We start from the raw sequence: 21,160 nt of genomic DNA on the forward strand, positions 1-21,160 counted from the left end.
CACTTGCGGCCACAGCCTCAGCACCGAGCCCAGCACATCTGCCTGGATAGTAGGCATCTGTAAATCTCCATAAATGACCCAGGAGCATCCCAGTGGTGTAGGAACCGGCAGTCAGCACGCTCACAGCGCTGCCGTATCACAACAGGGACAAAAGCCAGGCAGAGGGAGGGAGGTTTGTCCCAGAGGGCGGGTAAGAGAGTCTTGAGGGCCACGCTCAAACCTCTGCATGGCTCAGCTCTCCAGGGTACCTGCTGTTACACCCGCTGGGCAGGGACCGGGCACCCCGCTCCCACCAGGGAGCGACCACTTCATACAGCCTGCCCCGGACACCAGCGACTCCCACACAGCCGGGCGTCTGCCCACGCCCCCAGCCTGCGTGGCAATCCCAACGCTAACCTGCCACGGGCACCCACTGGCTTTCCTTTTATCTTCTAACTCTGGTTCTGCCAGGAGCCAGCCGCAACCTGGGGCTCCGCAGGGACACACAGACCAAGTGACCTGACAGACAGGGGCATGTAATGGCCTGGTAACCTCACGCATAAACTCTTCTCCTTTCCTCCTCCACCTACTAAAACTTTGTTTAAAAACCACCTGGTGCAACACGGAAGAGACGGACAAAGAACGGGACAGCTGTGGTTCCTCTTATCATCAGTAAAGGAGCAGGAAAAATCCTGCTCTGTCAGTCAGCTCACTCTGATAAGCTATTTTGTGGCAGCAGCTCTGCAGGTGAGTCACCCTTCAGTGGCAGATGCTCAGGAGATTATTGCAGGTGTTGGTGCTGCTGATAGACCGGTGTTATATTACAATACAAATCATAATTCCTGTTGCACAACTCCTGTTGTGGGTTTTAAGGAGCGCTTGGGCGTTACTGCCCCAGTGTTAGTACAGTGTGGGCAGAGGAGCACAGGCTCAGGGGTGGTGGGAGCATCGCCAGCCCGGGCTCCCTGGGCATCGGGGCGCCCACCGCCTCCCTGTGTCCCACACTGGAGGATATTTGCCAGGTTTCTGCAGGCAGAAGTCCACGTCAGAGCTGGATGAACATGGTGAGTTACCAACAGCTTTGCCCACCGCTCTGCCCCTCCCTGCACATCAGCCCCTCGCCCCGGGAGTGGGCAGCCAGCACCCCATGCACCCCACTGCTGGCTGCCCTCGCACCAGGTCTGCCAGGAGCCATTTACTGGCAATGAGGCAGCCCAGGCTCAAAAGAGCTGCTGCTCCCTGGCCCTAGCCCCCTGCAGCATCCAGGAAGGGAATGATTGTGTGTCTGTCTCAACCCCCCTCCGCGGCTTTTGGGTTCGGTGCTTGGCTATCTCCAGGAGCTTTCGCTCCCACATTTCTCCGTGGCTTGTCTTGGCCCTCTCCCAGAGCGGGAAGCAGACAAGTAAGGCAGCGTGTCTCGCAAGTCTGCTCACCAAGGGGAACGTGCTCTTCTGGAGCATCTTATCCACCCCCTAGAAGGGGCTGGTTCTTAGGCAATGCCTGGGCAAGAGCCTGGCCGGCCCTGCCCCCCAGCACAGCTCCCGCTGCGGGACTCCTGGTCCCTCTGCTCAGCACAAGGGACACGCTCGGCTCAGCTTCCTGCACTACCTCCTGCAAGCAAAACCATGGCCACCAAACCCCAGCTTGGCATGCAGCCCCTCCCAAGGAGGAAAACGCTTCCTTAGCAGCGGGCTGCCACGTATGGCCCAGCTCGCTGGGCACCGTAAAGCCCTCCACCAGCAATACGCAGGGACATCATCCCCTCTTGGGTGGGGAACTCGCCCCACCGCTCGGCAACAGCGGCTACACACACCCATGGGTTACATCCCCTGCAGCCAAGGAGTTATCCCCTGACCCGAGCACCCCGCGCCCTTTGCAGCTGGGTTTCACATAGGAACATCCCACCTTTCCTCGTTCAGAAGCCGCTGGCACAGCGACTCAGCGTCCCGCAGAGCCTTTCAGCCACACGCTGCAGAGGGCGAACGGCAAGCGTCCGACTGCACCCCAGCTGCCCACGCCTGCACAGATGGCATGGGTGAGAGGTTCCCTGGGAGCACATGGCTCCTGGGCTGGCGTTTGCACAGCTGGAGCACAGGCTGGCCATAGCAGCATTAACGTGCTTCCACAGCAAGGGACCTCAATTAGTTACAGTAGCCTTGAGTTCTCCAGCAAATCACGTGCTTCCACTCCACGCGGGAGCTGGCACAGCTCTTGCCTTGCTTTGAATTTAACCAGTGCAGCTCTTGCGTGTAGTGTGGTTTTGAGAGCAAGTGTGTAGTCACGGAGAAGCAGCCCCTGGGGCAGCTCCAAGCTGTGAACCTGTTTGAAATGGAAAAGGTTCATGGACTGAAGAAAATGCAAAGAAGAATATAAAATCAGCACTGGGCAATACCTTCTCTGCGTGGGAAGGCAGCCAGCACCACAGCACCACCCCTGCCACCTGCACCCACACCAGACCTGCACAGGGTTGCCGGAAAGGAGCCCGACGCCAGACGACACGATGGGCGTGAGTACAGGCGGCCTGTGGGCAGGCAAGGGCACCTGCGGTGCCCCTCGGCTGCAGAGCCCTGGCTGTGCCGCGCAGCCTGGAGGAGCCGTCGCTGCCGGGGCCCTGGGACCGTTCCCGCAGGGAACCGTTAGGATCCCATTATCCAGGTCATGCCCGGCCCAGGCCCACGGTGACACAAGAGGTCAGCATGAGGAAGGACCGGCCTCATGTGCCCTCAGCTGGCTGCACTGGAGGATGTAGGTGGTGTTTGGGAGAAAGCCGAGCTGGCATTACAAAGCTCCCAGAACTCCTGCAGGCAGCAGGCCCACAGATAAGCGACTCGGGAAGGGCAGCTGGGATGGGAGGTCCAGGAGACACACTCCCGTTCCCACCCTGCCTTCCTGCTCCCAGCAGGTCCCCAACTCCCTGCCACCAGGAACCAGGCTCTGTGCCCCCGGGAGCTGATCTGGAGCTCGGCTCCCCTGGTAGCACTGCAGTGTCCTTACAGGAGCCAAAAAACCCCAAGGGGCTGTGCAGAGCCCCTCCAGGGGCTGGGCGCTCGCCACGACTTGCCCATGCTCAGCATTGGCGCCAGACGAGCCCGGCTGTTCAGAGAAAGGCCCCTGGCATTCCCTCAAAAGAGCCAGACGGCTGGATGCTAGGGCACAGCCACATGCCCACAGCCCCGCCAGCACCGGGCAGGATCCGGCCCTCCCCTGCACAGGTCACTCCTTGTTCCCAGGCTGGGGAGCAGCTGAAACTGGCGGCCCAAGGCATGCGGCAGGGCTGCGAGGGGCAGGCAGCATTTCCTGCCTGGGCGAGGGGCAGCAGGCGCTGAGCTTGCAGCACCCGAAACCCAAGCTATCTTTGTGTGTTAACCCACAAATAGTCGCTTGGCGCTCGCCTGTAAAATCCTGCTGGTAGAGTCCTGGTGCACGGCTAAGGATGCCCAAACACAGTGATCCAGAGAAGGAGGGCTCTACCACTCCCTCCTACCCGCCTTGGCTGGAGCACAGCCCCTTTTACAGCCTTACCACATCCCTGGTCTCACTGCACCGCTCTTCTTCAGAGCCCCAACCTCCAAGCCCTGAGATTGCACCGGGGCCTCTGCTCTCATCCAAGACAACAAATGCAATCATCTCCAGCCTTCTGCTGCCCAGGGAGAAGCACACTGATCCCGAAGCTCAGCAGCCAAAGGAGCAAAGGCTTCTAAATCCCAAACTCCTGAATCATGCTCCTGGATCTGTGGGTTTATTGCAGTGTTTTCCATCTTCCTTACCTCTGGTCGTGCTGGGTACAGGCCCTGCCAAAAAAAGCTTGTCTTACCTGTCGTGGCAGAGTCCAGAAACAATAGCAAAGGAAAAGAGCTCGCTCGGGGCCGGAAGGGCATTCAAGGGAGAAGCAAGTGTGCTGCTTTCCACAGCCTCAGCAGGGACAGAGCATGCTTTCAAACCGCAAGCTGCCAGGAAGCAGCTCAACAGCTCGGCACAAGCATGGCTATAAAACAGGGCAACAGAAACATACAGCATCCACCCAAAACTCTCCCAGAGGGGCTCTGATCTTTGCCCAGCACCAACCTGCCCACCGAGGACAGGGGCAACGGCTGGCCGGTGCAGCTCATGGGACCTTTCCTACTGCAGCTGGTCGTCTCTCATATGAGGAGCCATTACAGGAAAATAATTCTGAAGAGATCAAGAGGGATCAATACCTTATTCACCACTTGCTCCAGTGCTGACTGCTACCTGGGCTGTGTTTACTCTGTGCCCTAACAGCGGCACAGCCCTCCCTCCCCACCCTGAGAGCGCTTTGTTCTCGTGGGCCAGGCTGGTTTCTCCAGCAGCGCCGGCAGTCTGCTGGGGAGGACTGGGGCTGTGCCACTCGGTTTCTGACCCCACACTGGGCCAGCTAAAGAACATAATCCCTGTCGTGACACGTCTGGGCGGCACAGCCCTGCAGGCATGTGTATTTTTACTCAGGGTTTCTTGGCACATTGCAAAGTGCCTCTTTCATAACACCTCTGACTTCTTAAGCCTCTGATGCATTAAAGGCAGTACCTCTATGACGTTAGTACCCGGTTACTGGAATGGCATAGGTGGTGTCCATGGGAACAATGCAGCCGGTGAACCCAGGCAACAGCAGAGCCAAATGTTGTCACATCAGGCCATGCCACCCCCTGCTGCCACCTCCATCACCAGCAGCTCTAAAGCAACCTCAGCTGTAGGTTGGGGCAGTTTCCCTCTAATCCTCCTGGTGGGCCTTGAGCAAGCCAGAGACTCAGCAGCCTCTGTGCCTGCCCAGGCTTAGCTGATCCTTGCTTTCTCTGGGCTGCCCTCCCCAGGGTGGCTGATCATGTTAGCTGTGTGCTTGGTGTGCTGCTACAGACCCTTCCGATCTGCCAGCTGCTTTTTGGCTGAAGCTTCAGCTTGGTAACTGGTTTTCTCCTCTGGTTTGCAGGATTTAGCCTCCGAGCCGCTGAATGGCAGAGGTAATACCCATGGGAGCCGGGGGCGCAGGTGCTGCCAGGCTGGGCCTGGGGATGCAGGGCCACTCCCCTCTGTGTTGTAGGTCCCAGCACAAGACACAAAGCCTCCACAGCACTGGACTCCTTCAAGCGGATCGGCCTCCCCGTCCTAGCAGCAGTGCTCAGCCTCGCCTGCGTGGTTACGGTTGGGTTCCTGGGTACGACTCCTGCTCTCCTCTCCCCCCTCCTCCTGCCTCTGCTGGGCACAGCCATGGCTCAGCAATCACAGCTTGGGACCCAGGGCTCAGCCAGGACCAGCTCTGCCGCCTCCTTGCTGAGTCCCCAAGTGCAAGCCCTGAGCCTGCCCAGCACCACAAGCTCAGCACTGAGCTCCCCCTTTCCCTCTAGTCAAGGTTTACCTGGACTACCACTACTTCTTCTGCAAACAGCCCCTGAAGCTGGTGCCACTGCTGCAGGTGTGCGACGGGCAGGCGGACTGTCTGCAGGGTGAGGACGAGGCCAGTTGTCCCCAGCGGGTCCCTGAGGGGCCACCAGCTGCTGGTGAGTCCAGGACACCCTGCTAGAGCTCTGGAGGGGCAGGGCTGCTGCAGCAAGCCTCTGCCAGCTAAAGTCACCTGCGACAAGCTGACTTGGTGTCTGTCTCCAGCCCGTGTTTCCAAAGACAGATCCATCCTGCAGGTGTTTAACAGAAACACCGGAGCCTGGTCCTGCGTCTGCCATGACCACTTCAACCTGGTGCTAGCAAAAGCAGCCTGCGAGCAAATGGGCTACAGGAGGTACGCAGCTGCTTTCTCCACCCCTCTCATGCCTTCTTTATCTACCCCTCTCCCATAAAAGCTCTTTATGAGTGGGGGTCTGTTCACTTATAAAGCACTCAGAGCGCTGCACTAGTGGTTTTGGTCCATCCCCACCACACAGAATACTCTGTGTATCCCCAGGAGCGGGCTGGTCCCTGTGCTAGAAGGCCTGGCAGCTTCCCATGCAAGCACAGTACTGTGCCCGGTGTCCCTTGCTCTGTCCCCAGCCCACAAGCCCCCTGCTCTGCTCCTACCCCGCACCTGACACCCACCCGCTAGCAGCCACCCACGCAGCAGGGCTGCCCTACAGCCCCCAACAGCATGTGCACACTCACCTCACCAGAGCAGCCCCTCCTGGGGCACCTGTAGAGCTCAGCCCAAGCCCCCACCGCAGATGTAGCTCTCCCAGGAAGGGAGGACAGCGCTGCACTCCCCTTTTAAAGCCCTAGGAGAGCACCAGTTGGCCAGGGGTGTGGTGCTGGGGCGGGGGTGTGGATGCTGCACAGCTGTGGGCAGGGCTGGGTCTTTGCAGCTTCGATGAAGCTCCATGTAACCCACCTGTGTCCACCTCGTGTGCTGCCCTGAGCTAGCAGCAAGTTTGTAGGGCTGCATTCAAATAAAGCTGGTTAAAGCCAAGATTTGGGGAAATAGCTTGCTATCCTTGCGTGTTTGCTATCAGCCCTGCATAGAGAGTTTGACTTAAATTAGGGGTATACTAGGGAGATGGGTTCTGGTGTTTGAGCCCCTCCAGGAGCCTAGACTGAGCCCAGGATGGTATTTTCCAGTTCCAGAAAGTCAGGGATTGAGGCTTTGAGCACAGGCCCCAAATGTCACAGCAGCAGGGACACCCCCGAGGTCCCCGGGGAGCTACCTGCCCCACGCTTCTCTGAATAGCAGTGAATAGTCTCCCTTCCTTCAATACACTCCTGTCCCTAGTCGTGAGCTCAGTGGCCAGTCCCCCTTTGCTGCCCCCAGCCCTTCAGGGCTGCGGCACTTCCCTCTTGGCATCCCTGCATCCCTGTCCCAAGGAAACCCCTTTCTATGGGGTCTTTCTCTTGCTCACTGGCACAGGGTCAACATTCCCTTCCTAAGCTCCTGCTTCCTTCTTATATCACCAGCACTTTGCTGGGGCCATCAACAAACATTTAGGACCTACTCGTAAGGTTTCAGTCCCTAAAGTTTTAAACTGGTTTATACCATCTTTGGGTCAGTCTGAGCCAAAACCGCCAAGTTTCCAGACACCCAGAGGTGCTCAGGCACCAGTGCCTGTCCTCTCCCAGCATCTGAACCCCGTGGGTAGTGTGCCTGGGGCTGCACACCCCAGAGTGTGCTTCCTGACCCATGCCCTCCCCTTGTCTTTCAGCACCCCAACTTTCCAGCCGGTGGAGGTGGGCGCAGGGCAGCCCCTGCCTCCCCGCGAGGTCATGCTGAGCAATGGCAGCCTCCATGTGCTTGAGCCGGGCAGGTGAGTAGTGGGGCTGTACAGAAGAGGCTGCCATGCCCCTCGCCCTGCACGGGAGCCTGCTGTGCCTGGCCAGACAGCCAGAGCTTCTCCCCCATTGAATCCCCTTTTCCTCCCTCTTCCAGGAAATGCCTCTCTGGATCGGTTGTTTCACTCTTTTGTTCCAGTAAGTATCATAATGCTGTTTGCACCTTGCAGGCATGCAGGGCCTCGTGCCACTCCAGGTCCTTGATCCTGGCACAGCCCCGTGTGCTGCACTGCAGCCCCAAGAGCTCAGCTATGGCCCAAGCCCTGGCCGTCCCCAGTTCCCGCACTGTTTGCATGAGAAAAGTTGGATTTAATTACAGCTAACCTTCTTGTTAAGCCAGTATAAACCTCCCAGAAGTGAAACACCTAAGGGAGGCTTAACCAGCTGCCTGGATGGGTCTACTTTTGCTGATGAATTATCCTGATTAAACTCACCCCCCTGGTGGCCTGGAGAAGGCAAGGAATGGATGAACCCATTTCAGCAAGCCTGGGGACGATGTGCAGAGAACAAAAGGGGTTGTGACAGGTGGCCCAGGAAGGGGTGATATAGGCAGTGTCACAGGGGGTGAGGCACCTGGCCCACGATCCCCTCCCTGGGAGGCGCAGGAGCCTCTGTCCCAGCTCACCCATGGGATGGAGGAGGGCAGAGCGGGTGCTCTTTCTCTCCACCGCTGCATCTAATATGTTGCTTTGTCGCTGCTCCACCACCTGGCAGAAGACTGTGGGGATAGCATAAGGACTCCGCGCGTGCTGGGTGGGAGTCCGGCCGCCATCGAGACGTGGCCGTGGCAGGTCAGCTTGCAGTACAGGAAGGAGCACATCTGCGGGGGCAGCATCATCGACCCCAGCTGGGTCCTGACGGCAGCGCACTGCTTCAAGTGAGTCGGCCACCTCCCTGCTGCACCGTGCCCATCAGCCAGCGCCGACGTGCCGGGGCTGGGTCGGATCCTCGAGGCCAGGCTGAGTCCCTCTGGGTTTAAGCCACGCATTGCTTAAATGCCCCACAATTAACCCACCTGCACAGGGCTTTGCGCCCCTCATTCCAATGCAGCTAACTGATGCTGAGCAGAGCAGCATGTAGGCAGGGCTTTGCTGCCAGTCCCTGCAGCAGAGTCATGGCGGGGAAAGAGGGGAGCAGTAACAGACACATCTGTGCACAGGAACAACCCCATCATTCAGAGCTGGAGTGTGAAGGCTGGCTCCCACCTCCTCTCAGGCACCATCACCCTCGCTGTGGAGAAGGTCTTCCTGGCTGAGGTGACGCCCGCATCTCCCAAGGACAATGATATTGCCCTGGTGAAGCTGCAGTCTCCCCTGTATCTCTCAGGTGAGAGGTGGCACACGCCTCCTTGGGGCAAGAGCTTACAAAGGCAAAGGCACCGCTAGGCACCGAGCGGGGATGTGGAGGGACCCACGTGCGAGCGGTGCCTTACCAAGAGCGCAGCAGAGCTGGGTGCCCGGCTGGCACGTGGCCCTGGCCAGCGTGGGTAGGGGCACCTTCCCCACAAGCCTCCCCAGGCGCCTCCTGTGCCTCACCTCCCCCTTCCAGACAGCAGCAAGCCCATCTGCCTGCCCTATTTCGATGAGGAGCTGGTGCCAGGCACACCCCTGTGGGTGATAGGCTGGGGCTACACGCAGGAGCACGGTGAGTGAGACAGCGCGGGGGCGAGCCGAGGGCAGAGTACCCCGCCAGCACCGCTTGCAGGAGCAGTCAGGGCCGGTGGGCTCCTGGTGGGCTCCTGGTGGGCTCCCTGCTCACCTGGGGCTGCTGGGGGGGCCCTTCTGAGCGGCCACGTTTCACACAGGCAAACTGTCAGACACCCTGCAGCAGGCGGAGGTGAAACTCATAGACCGGGAGAGCTGCAACCTGTCCGGCTACCACGGGGAGGTCACCCAGAAGATGCTGTGTGCCGGCCTGCCCCAAGGCGGGGTGGACACCTGCCAGGTGGGGGGCGGCTGGTCCAGAAGGAGGGGGTGGGTCCGCACCTATCAATGAAAGAGCCCCTTTCAGGGAACAGCTGTCCTCCTGGAAGTGGCCGCAAGCTGCAGCTGTGAGCAGCAGCACCCACCTTGCTGGGCGTCGGGGGGCTCCTCAGCCTCCCCTCAGACGGTTTGTCCTTTGCAGGGGGACAGCGGTGGGCCTCTGCTGTACTCGGGCAGGCACTGGCAGGTGGTGGGCATCGTCAGCTGGGGCCAGGGCTGCGGGACACCCAGCACGCCTGGCGTCTACACCAGCGTCCGTGCCTACCTCAACTGGATCTACGCCGTCCGGAGGGTCAGTGCCATGCTGCCGACACCATGGCAGCAACACGCACGGCTGCTCTGTCACGCAGGTTTCGGGGGCTGGTGGGGAGGGGTCAGAGCCCCCTCGGTGGCTCTGCACAGAGAGCCACACCGGCGGAGCGCAGCGTCGCTGCAGGGATGGGGCCGCAGGGCTGCAGCCACCAGCCCACTTAGCTCCGCGCAGGAGCTGAGCCGGCTCCTTAAGGACGCGACTCTGTTTGCCTCCTGGTTTCAGCTGCTCTTTCAAAGCTTGCAGTTTCTTCTCTCCCTCTCTCTCCTTCTAGTCGGAGCTCTGAAACCTGCTGGGACAGTTCCCTCCCCTCTCCCCCAGCCTCCCTCCCCAGCCTCCGGCAGCAGCTGGGAAATGGATCTCAAGCCATGAAAGGTGAGAGGCGCCTCCTGACCCCTCGCTGGCAGGCTGTCATTAGCACACCAGAGGCCAGCCAAAGAGGCAAAAGGTGGCTTGGAGCAACGGCCCCCGATACCGTGAAGGAATCTGACCAGCTCAAGCTCCCTTCCGGAGAGATTAACTTATTGCCCTGTGCCGACCGTGCTGTGGCAGATAGGCTCACGCGGGGCAAAGCTGCCATTTGCTCACTACTGTTATATAGAGATAAATGATGTTTGGGCTGTAGAGTATCCCCATTAAAAGAAAGTATTTGTTTTTTCACACAGCCTCTGAAGACTTTGTCCCTCTTGCTTGCAGGGGTGTTTTTTGCAATACCCTGCACTATATGGCAGAGCTGCTTTCCCAGCGTAAGGCAGGGTTTATTTGCTGGCTCTTGTGAACAAGCTGTTTCTGAGCACAAGGAAGAACGTGCTGCGTGGACCTCGGCCACTCAGTCAAACAAGCTGATCGGGATGGGGTCAGTTTAAGTTATTGTAAGCAAACAGGGATGCTAAGCATTATTTTAAAATCAACCTTTTCTAGCACATCTTCAGCCTGAGTAGAAATCAGGGCGTTCCCATGCAACATGGCAGGGCGGGATCCTGCTTGCCATGCAGCTGACCCGGAGAGCCTTTTGTGCAGGGAAATAGCCCCAAGCACCCTGCAAACACTGCCCGTCCAAAGGCGGCAGTGCAGCCCCAGCCTGCCGGCAGACAGAGATGTCTCCTGCCCCGTCCCATGACCCATGCTGGGCTCGCTCCCCGGCTCCAGGCACCCACAGCTCCTGGGCTCGAGCGGGCAACGCAAACCCGTGGGTGCTGGGAAGCCGCACTCAGCCCTCGCCGAGGGTGTCCAGGGGGGAGCAGCAGCATGCAGGCAGAGCAGTGGGGACAAGCAGCTACAGAGAACCAACACAGCCCACACTTGGCATGGAAGGAGAATGCTGCTGCTTTTCACCTCGGTGCAGAGTTTGCAACGCAGCGTGCACACCCAGGGGGTTCATAGCAAGCCTAAACAGACGCCCACAGCAACCCACGCTAGAGTAAGTTTCTCTAGTAAACGTAAACTTTATTTAATTCAAGGCAAAGCTAACTAGACCTCTACAGTGCAAAAATGTGCTGTAAGTCATCACACAGCATGTTGTACACATCCTGTGTTTATTCGCAGGTATCTCCTACATGTATTTATATATGCTCATACACGTGTGTGTGTCACATCACGCACCTCCGGCAGGGCCTTCTGCCCTGCGTGCCCCGGAAAGCCTCTGCAGAGCCCCCAAAGCCCTTGTGACAGCGGGATCCCGCAGGAGCTGGCACAAGCTCCCACGCCAGCCCGCTCCCCCGGCGCTGCGTACAGTACCCACACACATAGGCATATAGGGAGAGTTACATTTCAGAGACGGGTTATGTTGACTTTTCCCATCAAGCCAGAGGAGTAATCCATGCATAGTACAGCATTGCATATCCTGTGGTAAGTGGAACTGTGTCCAGATACCGTCTAAAAAAGGCCAACAGGTTAGGACAGCTAAAAATAGTTCTTTAAAAAAATCCCTTCCCTCGCTGTCCTCTCCCATGGGAGGCCTCCTCCGAGGATGGGCGGGGGGGGGCTCTTGGGGCAACTGGGAGGTCTCATGCCTTCCTGCCCAGACTCTCATGTGGGACACTGGTATGTTAACAATACTTTGCATTTACAGAGTGCCTTTCGCCCCAGGATCTCAGAGCACTTTGCAAAGCGATGCAGGGAGCCTCACACCTCCTGTGAGGTAGGTCAGATTTACTGTCCCCATTTTACAGATGGGGAAACTGATGCACAGAGAAATCAAGTGATTTGCCTGAGGGTCCCGCAGATCCTCAGAGAGGGAACCGGGATCCTCAGGACCTGACCCCTACTTGCCTATCTAACCAGCAGCAAAGGAAACCTGCCTGGGGCCAGGTGCCTGTACCTGTCCCCCCGTCCCAAACGCAGGACCCTGCTCCAGTGGGTGCCTCTGAGCCCAGCCCGGGTGCGGCCAAGCTGGCCGTGCCCCCAGCCAAAGGCCGCAAGGTGCTTCCCACACCTCCGCCCCCACAAGCGGGCAGGTGGGGTCCGACCTCTCCCACAACAGCCTCCAGAGAAGGTAGCACCTAACCTTTCCTTGTTTGCCTTGCCCACCAAATCCTCCCCTACCTTCCACTCCAGCCCCTCTGTTGGGGTGCAAGCCCCCACAGCCGGGGAAGTTCAGGCTCAGCTTTGATTCCCAATTTCGAGTGGGGACGGGGGAGCTGCCTGTCCTACAGCTTCACTGACAGACACCCACAAATAAAGGAGAAATAGGGAACAAATCACATTGTAAAGGACATTGTCAACCTCAGTTGTAGGATCAGTTCATTCCATTCGTGTCTCATGTCTTGCCACAGCCCTTGGGAAGGGGGCTGGGTTGCCCAAATCCCCACTGTGGGTACCCTTCGCAAAGACCCTTTCTGTGGCACCCCTCACCCGAGGATCTCAAAGCACTTTACAAATGTTAGCCAAGGAAGCCTCACAACAACCCCTGTGAGGTAGAGCAGTATTATTATCCCCATTTTACAGATGGGGAAACTGAGGCATGGAGGGGCAAAGCGACTTGCCCAAGGTCGCCAGTGGGCCAGTGGCAGGCCTGGGAGTGGGCTGGCGCAGCTCTAGCCCGGCTCCCCTCACCGGGGCTTGACTGTGCTCCCTCCCTGCATCGCGGATGGAGTGCCACAGTTTTCCTCAGGTGAAAGGGAAACGCAATCAGCCATTCTCCCACTGGAGTCTGATATAGAAAATATCTGCGTAACGAGTTAAGCCTTGGCAAGTCAGCATCAAAAGCATCGCTGCTCTGAGTGCCGAGCTTTAAAAAGAGGGGAGGAGGAGTAAGAGCAGCGGCAGCACAAACCCAGGGAGCGCCTCCCGAGAGGGCTGGCTGGGGGAGAAGCCCCCTGCCGCCCCCGGGGGATGGCCTTGTGCAGGGGAGAAGCGAGTGTGAAACGTGGAGCTTCACCCCGCCGTGGGCCAGCAGTGACCCTGGGACATGGCCAGCCCCAGACACTGGCCCTCCCAGCCCTGCCACGGGAGGAAGCGAGGCACCTCGGGGTCAGCCTGCCCTGCGGGAGAATGGCACCCAGCCCCAGCCAGGAAGCAATGACAGCCCTGACAGCAACGGGCCTTTCATTGATTTGGTTCTCAAGTGTGGTTAACAGGAGAGCTGAAGCTAAGCCCTGCTGTTTTGACAGTCCTGCTTCCTCCCTTCCTCCTGCGCCGGACCCATGAGGAGTGCAGCGAAGGCAGGAGCCTCTACCTGTACAGCAAGTTTTGTGCATCCTTCCGCTGCTCCAGAAACCTTCTGCATGAGACAGGCAGCTACCGCACGCCGTGGCTCAGCATCGCCAGAGTCAGACAAGGCGCCCCAAGCTCCTCACAGCCTCTACCCTGCAGGCACGCCCGGCCCCCTGGCTGCACACCACCCTGCACCCCCGTGAGCACAGTGCCTGCGGCACAGCACCCCCCGGCTGCAGACCAGGGTACTCCCCAGCACCTGGCCCCTTCCCTGCCCGCCCGGCACCCTCTTGCCTTTGTTCAGAGCAGAGCAGGCAGCTCCCTCTATCCCAGCAGCGTCCCAATCCGAATCCACAAGAAGCTCCCAGTCCCCGCGGTGGCCGAAGTCTTTTCTGAGAAGCAGTGCAGGTTGCAGGCACGTGTGTAATAGAAACATGTCTCAAGCATTGGCAGTTTGGAAAGAAAACAAAAGGGAAAGGCTTGCTTGTCCCCCTGCCCACCCTCCCTGCTGCTGGGCGGGCTGGGGCTCGGGGCGCTGCTGCTTCATGCCTTTGGTGGTGCTTTTTGTTCTGCCTTGGAGCCAGCCAGGCCATTCTCGGTGTTGTCGTTCCCTGATGAGCTCACGAGACACTCCTTCCTGGGGGAGAGCACACGGCCAGCTGACAGCGTCCGGCCCCCCCGGCCCCTCTCACCACGACCCCGGCCCCGTGCAGCCCTGCCCCATGGCAGCACCCACTGCAGGGTGCTGGGACCAGCACCCACACTCACTTCCCATCCTGGGTCTTCTTGATGATGAACAGGACTACCCTCTTGATGAGCATGAAGAGGATGAGGAGGCCGATAAGCCCCCCCACAACGCCCACGATGATGAGCGTCACAGTGTTGTCTGTCTCCACCACTGCAGGAGAGAAGGTGCTGAGGGGCCTCAGGACGGGAGCAGGGAGCTCCCAGCTGCATGGCCCACCCAGAAAAGCAGCAACCCCCTCCACCAGCCACTGGCCCACAGCACAGAGGGGCACAAGGCCAAGCTTTGCCCTTCAGGGATGCCAACTACCTCCAAGAAGCCAGGACACCCCGTGCACCGCCACAACCGTGAGCCAAGGTGGGGTCAGCCCGGGTTTCCATGCCCACTACCCCAGTGCCACTCGCGGGGCACAGGACTCGCAGCTGGCACTTACTCTTCTGGACCACTGTGAGGAAGATGGTGGCGTTGTGCTGCGCTTTCTTCTCCCTGGGGTTCATGACATGGCAGGTGTATCTCCCAGCATCGCTGAACTCCACATTCTTCAGGACGATGGAGATGTTGTTGTCCTTCCCGGTCGTCGAGCCGACAAACTCGACCCGTGGGTTGCGTGCCACAAGGAAGGGCTCCGAGGCTTTGCTCTTTATCTTGCCGTGGTAAATCTGCAGAGGCAGGGATGCAGGACTTGGGGTTGGCTGGGCTCCCAACAACCCCAAGTGAGGGAAAGGCTCAGGTTCTCCTGCCAGTGCCCTGCCCCACCGCTGCACACACAGACACACATGGCCAAGCGTCCCAGCAGACTCCATTAAAGCAGGAATGGCTGTGGAAGGGGACCTGACGCATGGCCCACCAGGGAAACAACCAATCAATCTGACTTGCCCTGCAGCAGTGTTACAGACCATGCAAAAGGTGGGAGAAGCCCAGGGTAGGGAGTCCCTTTGCTCTAGGCCCATCCAGGGCTGGCCAGTCTCCAAGGACAGACCTGCTCTAAACCAGCCCAGGAGCTGAAGAGCAAAATATTACGCAGAAAGCAAATCTATACCTTTAGTATTTCAGAGCAAGAGCAGGCGGAGAAAATTAACCATATTCTGCCCAAAGTGCAGCCTTGCATCTGAAAAGCCAATTTATGATCAATTTATGAAAAGAAATTAGGCTGTGGGCAGCTGAGAATCCAGAACAGCTTTGTGCCAAAAGCACAGATGCGCCAGGGTATTTGAGGCACCCTGTTTGCACAGTCCCACACCCCCAGAGCCGGAGACACTTGGAGGGAGGGGCATCCTGCCCTCCAAAGGAACTCCGTGAGGACTGCAGTGCTGGTCTGCACTGGGAAAGTACAAAAGGACCTGCCAGAAAAGCAGAGGCAAAGCCCAGAGAGCCACCCACCATCTCTGTAGAGTTGAAATACCATGTGAAGACCAGGTTGTGAAAGCCTATGCAGGTGGTGAAGGTGCAGGGCAGCAGGACATTGGAGTTATTCAGAGCCATCACAGTGTTGGTCTTCCCCACTGACACCTCCAAGGTGAAGGCAATGGCGAAGACATGCAAACCTGGCAGGGAGAGGGGAGGAGAGAGTGAGGACACGGCGCTGGTACGCAGCCCAGCCCGCTGCAGCCCGGTCCTTCCCAGGGCCGCGATGCAGCCCAGCCCACTGCCGGGCTCTGCTGCGGACGCGCACCCTCGGGGCAGACGGGGCAGGGAGGAGAACGGTGCATGGGAAGGACTGCTTCTCGCCCGCTGCAGCCCACCTATGCAGCCCACCTATGCTTGGAGCATCAGCCACAGTGGGGACCCCCTCCCAGGGAGCACGTCAAGGTGCAGCAGGGCTCAGCCGTCGCCCCGCCTCAGTCCCGCTCCTGGCTCCTCTGGGGACCCATGGCATTCTCCTCCGCCCCACAGCCTCAGCACAGGGGACAGGAGCCCAGCTCTCCTCCCGTCGCAGAGCCCAGGTTTGTTCCCCTCGTCCCCTTTGGCACAGCCAGCTGACACAGCAGCGTGGCAGGAGCAAACGCGCCTGTCCCCAGCCCAAGGACAGCTCAGCAGAGATAGGGGACCTGCTCCTGGGGGAAGGGCAGGGGCTGGCTGACACCCACGGAGACAGCACGGATTCAAAGGGAACCATCATATCACCATGAATAGAGTATGCAGTTAAACCCTCATTTGCATGTTATCCACCAGGCCTTCAGCTAAACCTTAAAGGGGGTAAAAAAAAAAACCCAAAGCAAAGCAGAGCTCTCTGTTCTTCAAGCAGCCAGCTGGAGCACTAATTAGCGTTGCCATCCTGGACCCCTGCCACGCTGCCCGTCCCCCACCCCGGCCAGGGGCTCTCTCAGCGACCCAGCACAGCAGGCTCCTTGCAGCGCCTGTGCAGACCTCCGGAGCGGCACCCCCTCACGCCTGCCTTGCAGAGAGCTTCGTCTCCTGCTGCAGCTGACAGATGACCTTCACACCGCAGAATGCAGCTCTCCCGCTCCTCTCCTCCCTGTTAGCAGGGAGAAACGCATGGAGAGGCAGGTACAAGCCCAGCTGCTAGAGCTGAGGGCATGCCTGAAAGCTCCTGGTGTCCCACGCAGAGGACTGGCGCTGCACCCCTGTGCACCAGGCTGAGCCAGCAGCGTCCACACAAACCCTTTCCAGGGCCCCAGGGGTGCTTTGCTCTGGGCCAGGGGAGCAGCCCCTCCCCTCATCCCCATCCCACCGGGACCCTGTCCCACTTGTGTGACATGGTATGGCCAAGGAGGAATACAACCCAGCAAAGCACTGTCCTCCCCCTTCCCAGACCCTGGCCACTCAAGAGACTCAGCCACCCCTGCAAAGCTTTCCCTGGGCACTCTGACAACCAAAACAAGGGGACAGCTCTTCACAGACCCATAAGCCGGTCCCCAGCTCCACTGACACTTTAACTTGGACACCCTGCCCTTAGCTTCAGATTTGCGACCCTCTGCAGCTACTTCAGCTCCTGATTTATTCCCCCACACATGCCCGTGCTAACAACTCCCCAGGCACATTGCTGCCCAAGCCAAGCCCAAGATCCCTGCATCCTGGGCTTCAGGCCCTGCTGCAGTGCTGCATTGCAAGCACTGCAGGAAAGCAGTTACTTAACTTGTCAAAGCAGCACTTTTCGTTTTGCTTGAGAGGCTTTAGCTAACACCAGGGAGTGGTTCCCGCCAGATGGAGGTCTCCTGCAGTTGTCATGCTCAAAGATCAGCCCTGGGGATGCTATAGAGGGGAGCCATGTCACAGCCAGGAGTGTCCCAGGGGAATTACACTGCTACACGGAGTACGACTTAGCAGAGGGATGCCTGCCTCTGCAGATATGCCTGAGCAGGCAGGGTACTGCAAGGGGACAGTTACTTACAGGAAAGACGATTCGTTGCAGTTTGTAACACTTCTATTCCTGTCTGCCACCATTATAACGTCATGAAAATTATCTGAATTGAATGTGTGGGGTAAAGAAAGGCTGATCTTGCTCCTGTCATGCTGTGGTCTCAAGAAGACACAAGTGATATGCTAGCACTAAATAAAGCACAGAGGAAAGCACATTGGGAGGCCAGGAGATCGCTGACTGAACCTGCCACACCAGCTGCCACTGCTACTTTTCTGTATGCCCAAAGTTGCTGCACTTAGTACCGCCAGAGCCCCAACCTTCAGCACGCAGGGCAAGCCCCTTCAGGGACTCCAGGCTACCTCCCACACCTGCAGGCACAAGCTTTCCCCAAGAGACAGGGAAGGGGGACCGGGGAACAGCCACTCTTGCTGCTGCCAGATCCTCTGCTGCCTGCTCTTTGCTCTCGCAGAGGGTGAGCACCTGGGGCAAGCCCCCCGATGAAGGGTCCCAGAGCCGCTGAGCTATGTGCAGTAGTGCTGGGTATGCAACCCAGGACGCAGCCCCAGCCACAGCAGCAATAGTCTTCCAACCTCGGCCAGTGCCCAGAGCAAGCCTTTTCCCCCATGGGCTGCTGGCAGCCCCCTGCTTTTCCTGCAGCCTGTCAGGAACCTGGTCTGGGAAGCACTGTCCTGATGGAAGGGGCACACAGCGTTCACCTGAAAAGCCATAGAATGGCCCCACCATCTGTGAGAAAGTTGCTCCATAAAAACTTTATTGCCCATAAAAATCAGCGTGACCTCCCGGCACAGACAGCAACCCAGCCTAGACAGAAACCCAGCCTGGCCACCTGGCCAGGCTCCTCTCCACCGAGGTTAGAAGGGAGGAGTTCCCAGGCTGGTCTGAGCCCAGGCATGGTGTGCTCTGGGGCAGGACACCCGGGGCTCGCCCTTCCTGCAGGCTCCGATGGAAGCCATGCCGTGGCCCCGTGGTGCAGCCAGGAGCCCACTGCCACTCCCTGGAGAGCACGGCATCCCCGAAACACACGGACCTGCCCAGAAACTCTCCCTTTCCCACCTCCCCCTCCAGGCTCCCAGCGCACCCGAGTGACCTGTGGAACAAGGTTCCCACCTCCACACCCTGGCCCCTGGACCCCAAGTGCCCCGATCTCCGGCATCTCCGAGTCTCTCCCGCCACCACGCTACCAGCCCCACGCCGAAAGCAGCTTGCACTGCACCTCTCTGAGGGGCACTTTCAACCAGCGACCAGCACCCAAATCCTGCGGGGAGTCTGGTACTTACATGTCTTTTCGTGCCTCCAGCTTACTTAAAACAAACTTAAGAACTATGCCCTCTAAAACGCCTCTCAAGCAAGTTTTCCAGCAGCAGGTGCTGCAAAGGCAGCCTTTAGTTTCAGGCTCTCTGTGCCGATCAACGCAAGGATGACCTACAGGAACGGAAGCGTACCCCGTGCATGAGGGCTGATGCAGGTGGCTTGGAGCCCCAGGAGCTGCAGCGGGGAGGGGACGGCTGCAACCTCCTTCCTCCACCCTGCAGCTGTGGGATCTCGGGCATTCCCGGACACAGGTGTGGGCGTCATGCCCCAAGCGGCAGCCCTGCAGTGTGGGTTCATCCCTTGGCTGGGGAGAAGCGCATGCAAATGGTTGTTTTACAAAATTAACTGTAGAAAGAATGACCTGTCGGCAGGCGTGCTGGCTGCTGCGTTGAAGCACTGCATTGCTTCCCTACGACTATTTCCCTGGTTCACGTTAGCAGGCAGGTAGCAGTGGTCCCTGCTCACAGAGCAGCAGAGCGGAGCAGGGCAAAGCGGGATGCAGCCGCAGTGCTCAAGAAGAAAGCTCTGGCGATGTTAGCAACTGATGCAGGCAGGGCAGGGGGCTGGAGCCAGGACTTCAGAGTCCGCTCTCGGACTCGGCTGCGAAGTCACCTTGGACAAGTCACTTATCCTCAGTGCTTCGGACTCTCCGTCTGCAGAGCAGAGATAATTGCATTAGCGTCCGTGGACGGGAAATTCATCCGAGCAGCAGCGTCCGATTCCTTGCGGTGCAGGCGGGCCAGATGCAAAGCAGCCGAGCGCGAAGGGAGGGTGGCTTAGCGAGGGTCACCCCGCCTCGGGAAGACGCGGGGGCGGCCGGAGGCCGGGGGCAGCCCGCGGTGCCACCCTCCACCGGGCTGCCGGAGGTGCCCGCGGGTCCCCAGGGGCGGGGGGCGGCAGGGGGCCGGCAGTACCTGGGGAGGAGCGGGTCCCTGCAGCCCGCCGGGTCCCGCAGCCCCCCGCGTCCCCGCAGCCCCCCGCGTCCCGCAGCCCCTTACCCAGCAGCGCTGCCAGCAGGCGCGGCGCGGCGCGGCGGCGGGCGGGGGGCGAGCCCAGGGCCATGGCTGCGGCGCGGAGCGGGGCGACGCCGTCCGTGCTGGCCCGCAGCCGCCCGGCTCTGGGCGCCCCCGCGGAGGGCGAGCGGAGCCGGGCGGAGCCGCGCTGCGCCTTCCTCCGCCCTCCTCCTCCTCCTCCTTCCTCCGCGCATCCTCCCGCGCCGCGCATCCTCCCGCCGCACCGCCCGCCGGCGGGGTCCCGGCCCGGGCTGCCCCGCCGCGTCCCCTGCGCGCCCCGGCATCTCCTCCCCGCCCTCGGGCCGCCGCCCCGCACGCCCGCAGGCCAGCCCGGCTCCCCCCGCCCGGAGGCTGCCCCTTTGCCTGCCCTCCGGCGGGGTTTGGCCCCGGCATCGGTGGCGTGCCCGCTGCTGGTGGCTCCGAGCGAGGGGCTGGGGTGAGCGGGGTGGCAGCGGGGACCGCGGGGTGGGCTCGGGGGAAAGCTCCCCGCGGGGAGGGCCCAGGAGCGCTGGGCTGGTGCTGCCCTGGGGCCAGCTTTGGAAAGGGGCAAAGCACCGCTCAGGCTGGTGGCTTCCCCTGCCGCTGCCGGGAGGACCACAAAACGGGTCGAGGCTGGGGCTCGGCTCTCCTTCGGCGCACCTCAGCAGGGTGACGCCGCCAGTCTCCCCAGCCTCCATCCCCGCATAGCTGCCAGCGCCCCTCCAGCCCCAAGGCAGACACCAGACAGCTCCGCAGCTGCAGACCCGGGACACAGCCGGACACCGACGGGCAAGGCGGCAGGGCGAAGCTGACTGGCGCCAAAGGGAATGCTTTGAAAACTTATTTTTCTCACTGTGAGCTTTTTCCAGGATAATTGGCTGCACATAAGTTCACGTCTCCAGAACCTTTTCCTCACCGTCACATCCATTAGACCTAACCTTCGGCAAGCCACATCCAAAAAGGTGGTGGTAGGGGCCCTCCTAATGGAGGCCTCCAATGATGTGGTGTGCCGAGATGGAGCTTTACCTTTGCGCCCATGTCCATTAGACAACCAGTCCAGAGCAGCAATTTGCTGGAGGTGACGTGTTTTGAGAGCAGGCATGGCAGCAAGGGGGAGGAGGTGCCACCGTGCTCGTGGTACAGGATCAGCACTGACGGTTTCTCCGGGCTGTAGTCCTTGCTGGCACAAGGCCTGTGTCCCAGCAAAGCTCACCCCAGGGACCAGGCGAGGCTGTACCTCCTTTGCTGGGTACAGCACTACAGCATGGCTTCCCTGAACAGGATTGCTTCTTTTTGGGTGTGAGAGCAGCTCACCTACAGGGATACTGCCTAGGGCCCTGCCTGCATGGCCGGAGTGGCATGGCCTGTCAGCTCCAGGGCACTTTGAGAGACTCCTCAGCCCCACTGCAGTCCCCTTTGCAGCTCAGTCTCCTTCCCACCTGGCCAGGAGCATGAAGCAGGAGGGAAGAGGGAAAGCAGGAGGCTTCGCAGGGCACAGGGGCATCCCGGGGGACCCTGAGAGGATGCCAGCAGTGCCTGTGGGTTGGGGAACTAGGGCTGCAGAGCTGGCAACAGAGACAGGAAACG

General features: G+C 59.7%; 2 protein-coding genes across 10 annotated transcripts; one reads left to right on the forward strand and one right to left on the reverse strand.

Annotated features, from left to right (window-relative positions):
* Positions 1-609: 609 nt before the first annotated feature.
* Positions 610-10,454, forward strand: TMPRSS4 (transmembrane serine protease 4). 8 transcript variants are annotated; one of them, XM_075116263.1, is made up of 15 exons: positions 610-726; positions 1,002-1,043; positions 1,859-2,014; positions 4,922-4,952; positions 5,033-5,146; positions 5,337-5,489; positions 5,596-5,725; positions 7,110-7,211; positions 7,334-7,374; positions 7,951-8,113; positions 8,396-8,562; positions 8,785-8,880; positions 9,041-9,180; positions 9,361-9,510; positions 9,803-10,199. In XM_075116263.1, exons 3-15 carry the CDS (start codon positions 2,006-2,008, stop codon positions 9,812-9,814), a joined length of 1,308 nt encoding a protein of 435 aa, XP_074972364.1. In that variant the 5' UTR covers positions 610-726; positions 1,002-1,043; positions 1,859-2,005; the 3' UTR covers positions 9,815-10,199. The 8 variants fall into 8 exon arrangements, with proteins under 8 accessions (XP_074972364.1, XP_074972362.1, XP_074972360.1 ...); XM_075116261.1 differs by lacking the exon at positions 1,859-2,014 and having other exon boundaries at positions 616-726; XM_075116264.1 differs by lacking the exon at positions 610-726 and having other exon boundaries at positions 876-1,043; positions 1,859-2,485.
* Positions 10,455-10,950: 496 nt separating this feature from the next.
* SCN4B (sodium voltage-gated channel beta subunit 4) lies at positions 10,951-19,700 on the reverse strand. 2 transcript variants are annotated; one of them, XM_075116268.1, is made up of 6 exons: positions 19,580-19,700; positions 19,194-19,234; positions 15,308-15,471; positions 14,361-14,586; positions 13,951-14,080; positions 10,951-13,819 (listed from the first exon to the last, which is right to left on the reverse strand). In XM_075116268.1, exons 3-6 carry the CDS (start codon positions 15,407-15,409, stop codon positions 13,726-13,728), a joined length of 552 nt encoding a protein of 183 aa, XP_074972369.1. In that variant the 5' UTR covers positions 15,410-15,471; positions 19,194-19,234; positions 19,580-19,700; the 3' UTR covers positions 10,951-13,725. The 2 variants fall into 2 exon arrangements, with proteins under 2 accessions (XP_074972369.1, XP_074972368.1); XM_075116267.1 differs by lacking the exon at positions 19,194-19,234 and having other exon boundaries at positions 19,580-19,699.
* Between the last annotated feature and the right edge of the window lie 1,460 nt (positions 19,701-21,160).

Source organism: Phalacrocorax aristotelis, chromosome 22, assembly GCF_949628215.1.
Source record: "Phalacrocorax aristotelis chromosome 22, bGulAri2.1, whole genome shotgun sequence".
In the NCBI taxonomy this organism is placed as follows: domain Eukaryota; kingdom Metazoa; phylum Chordata; class Aves; order Suliformes; family Phalacrocoracidae; genus Phalacrocorax; species Phalacrocorax aristotelis.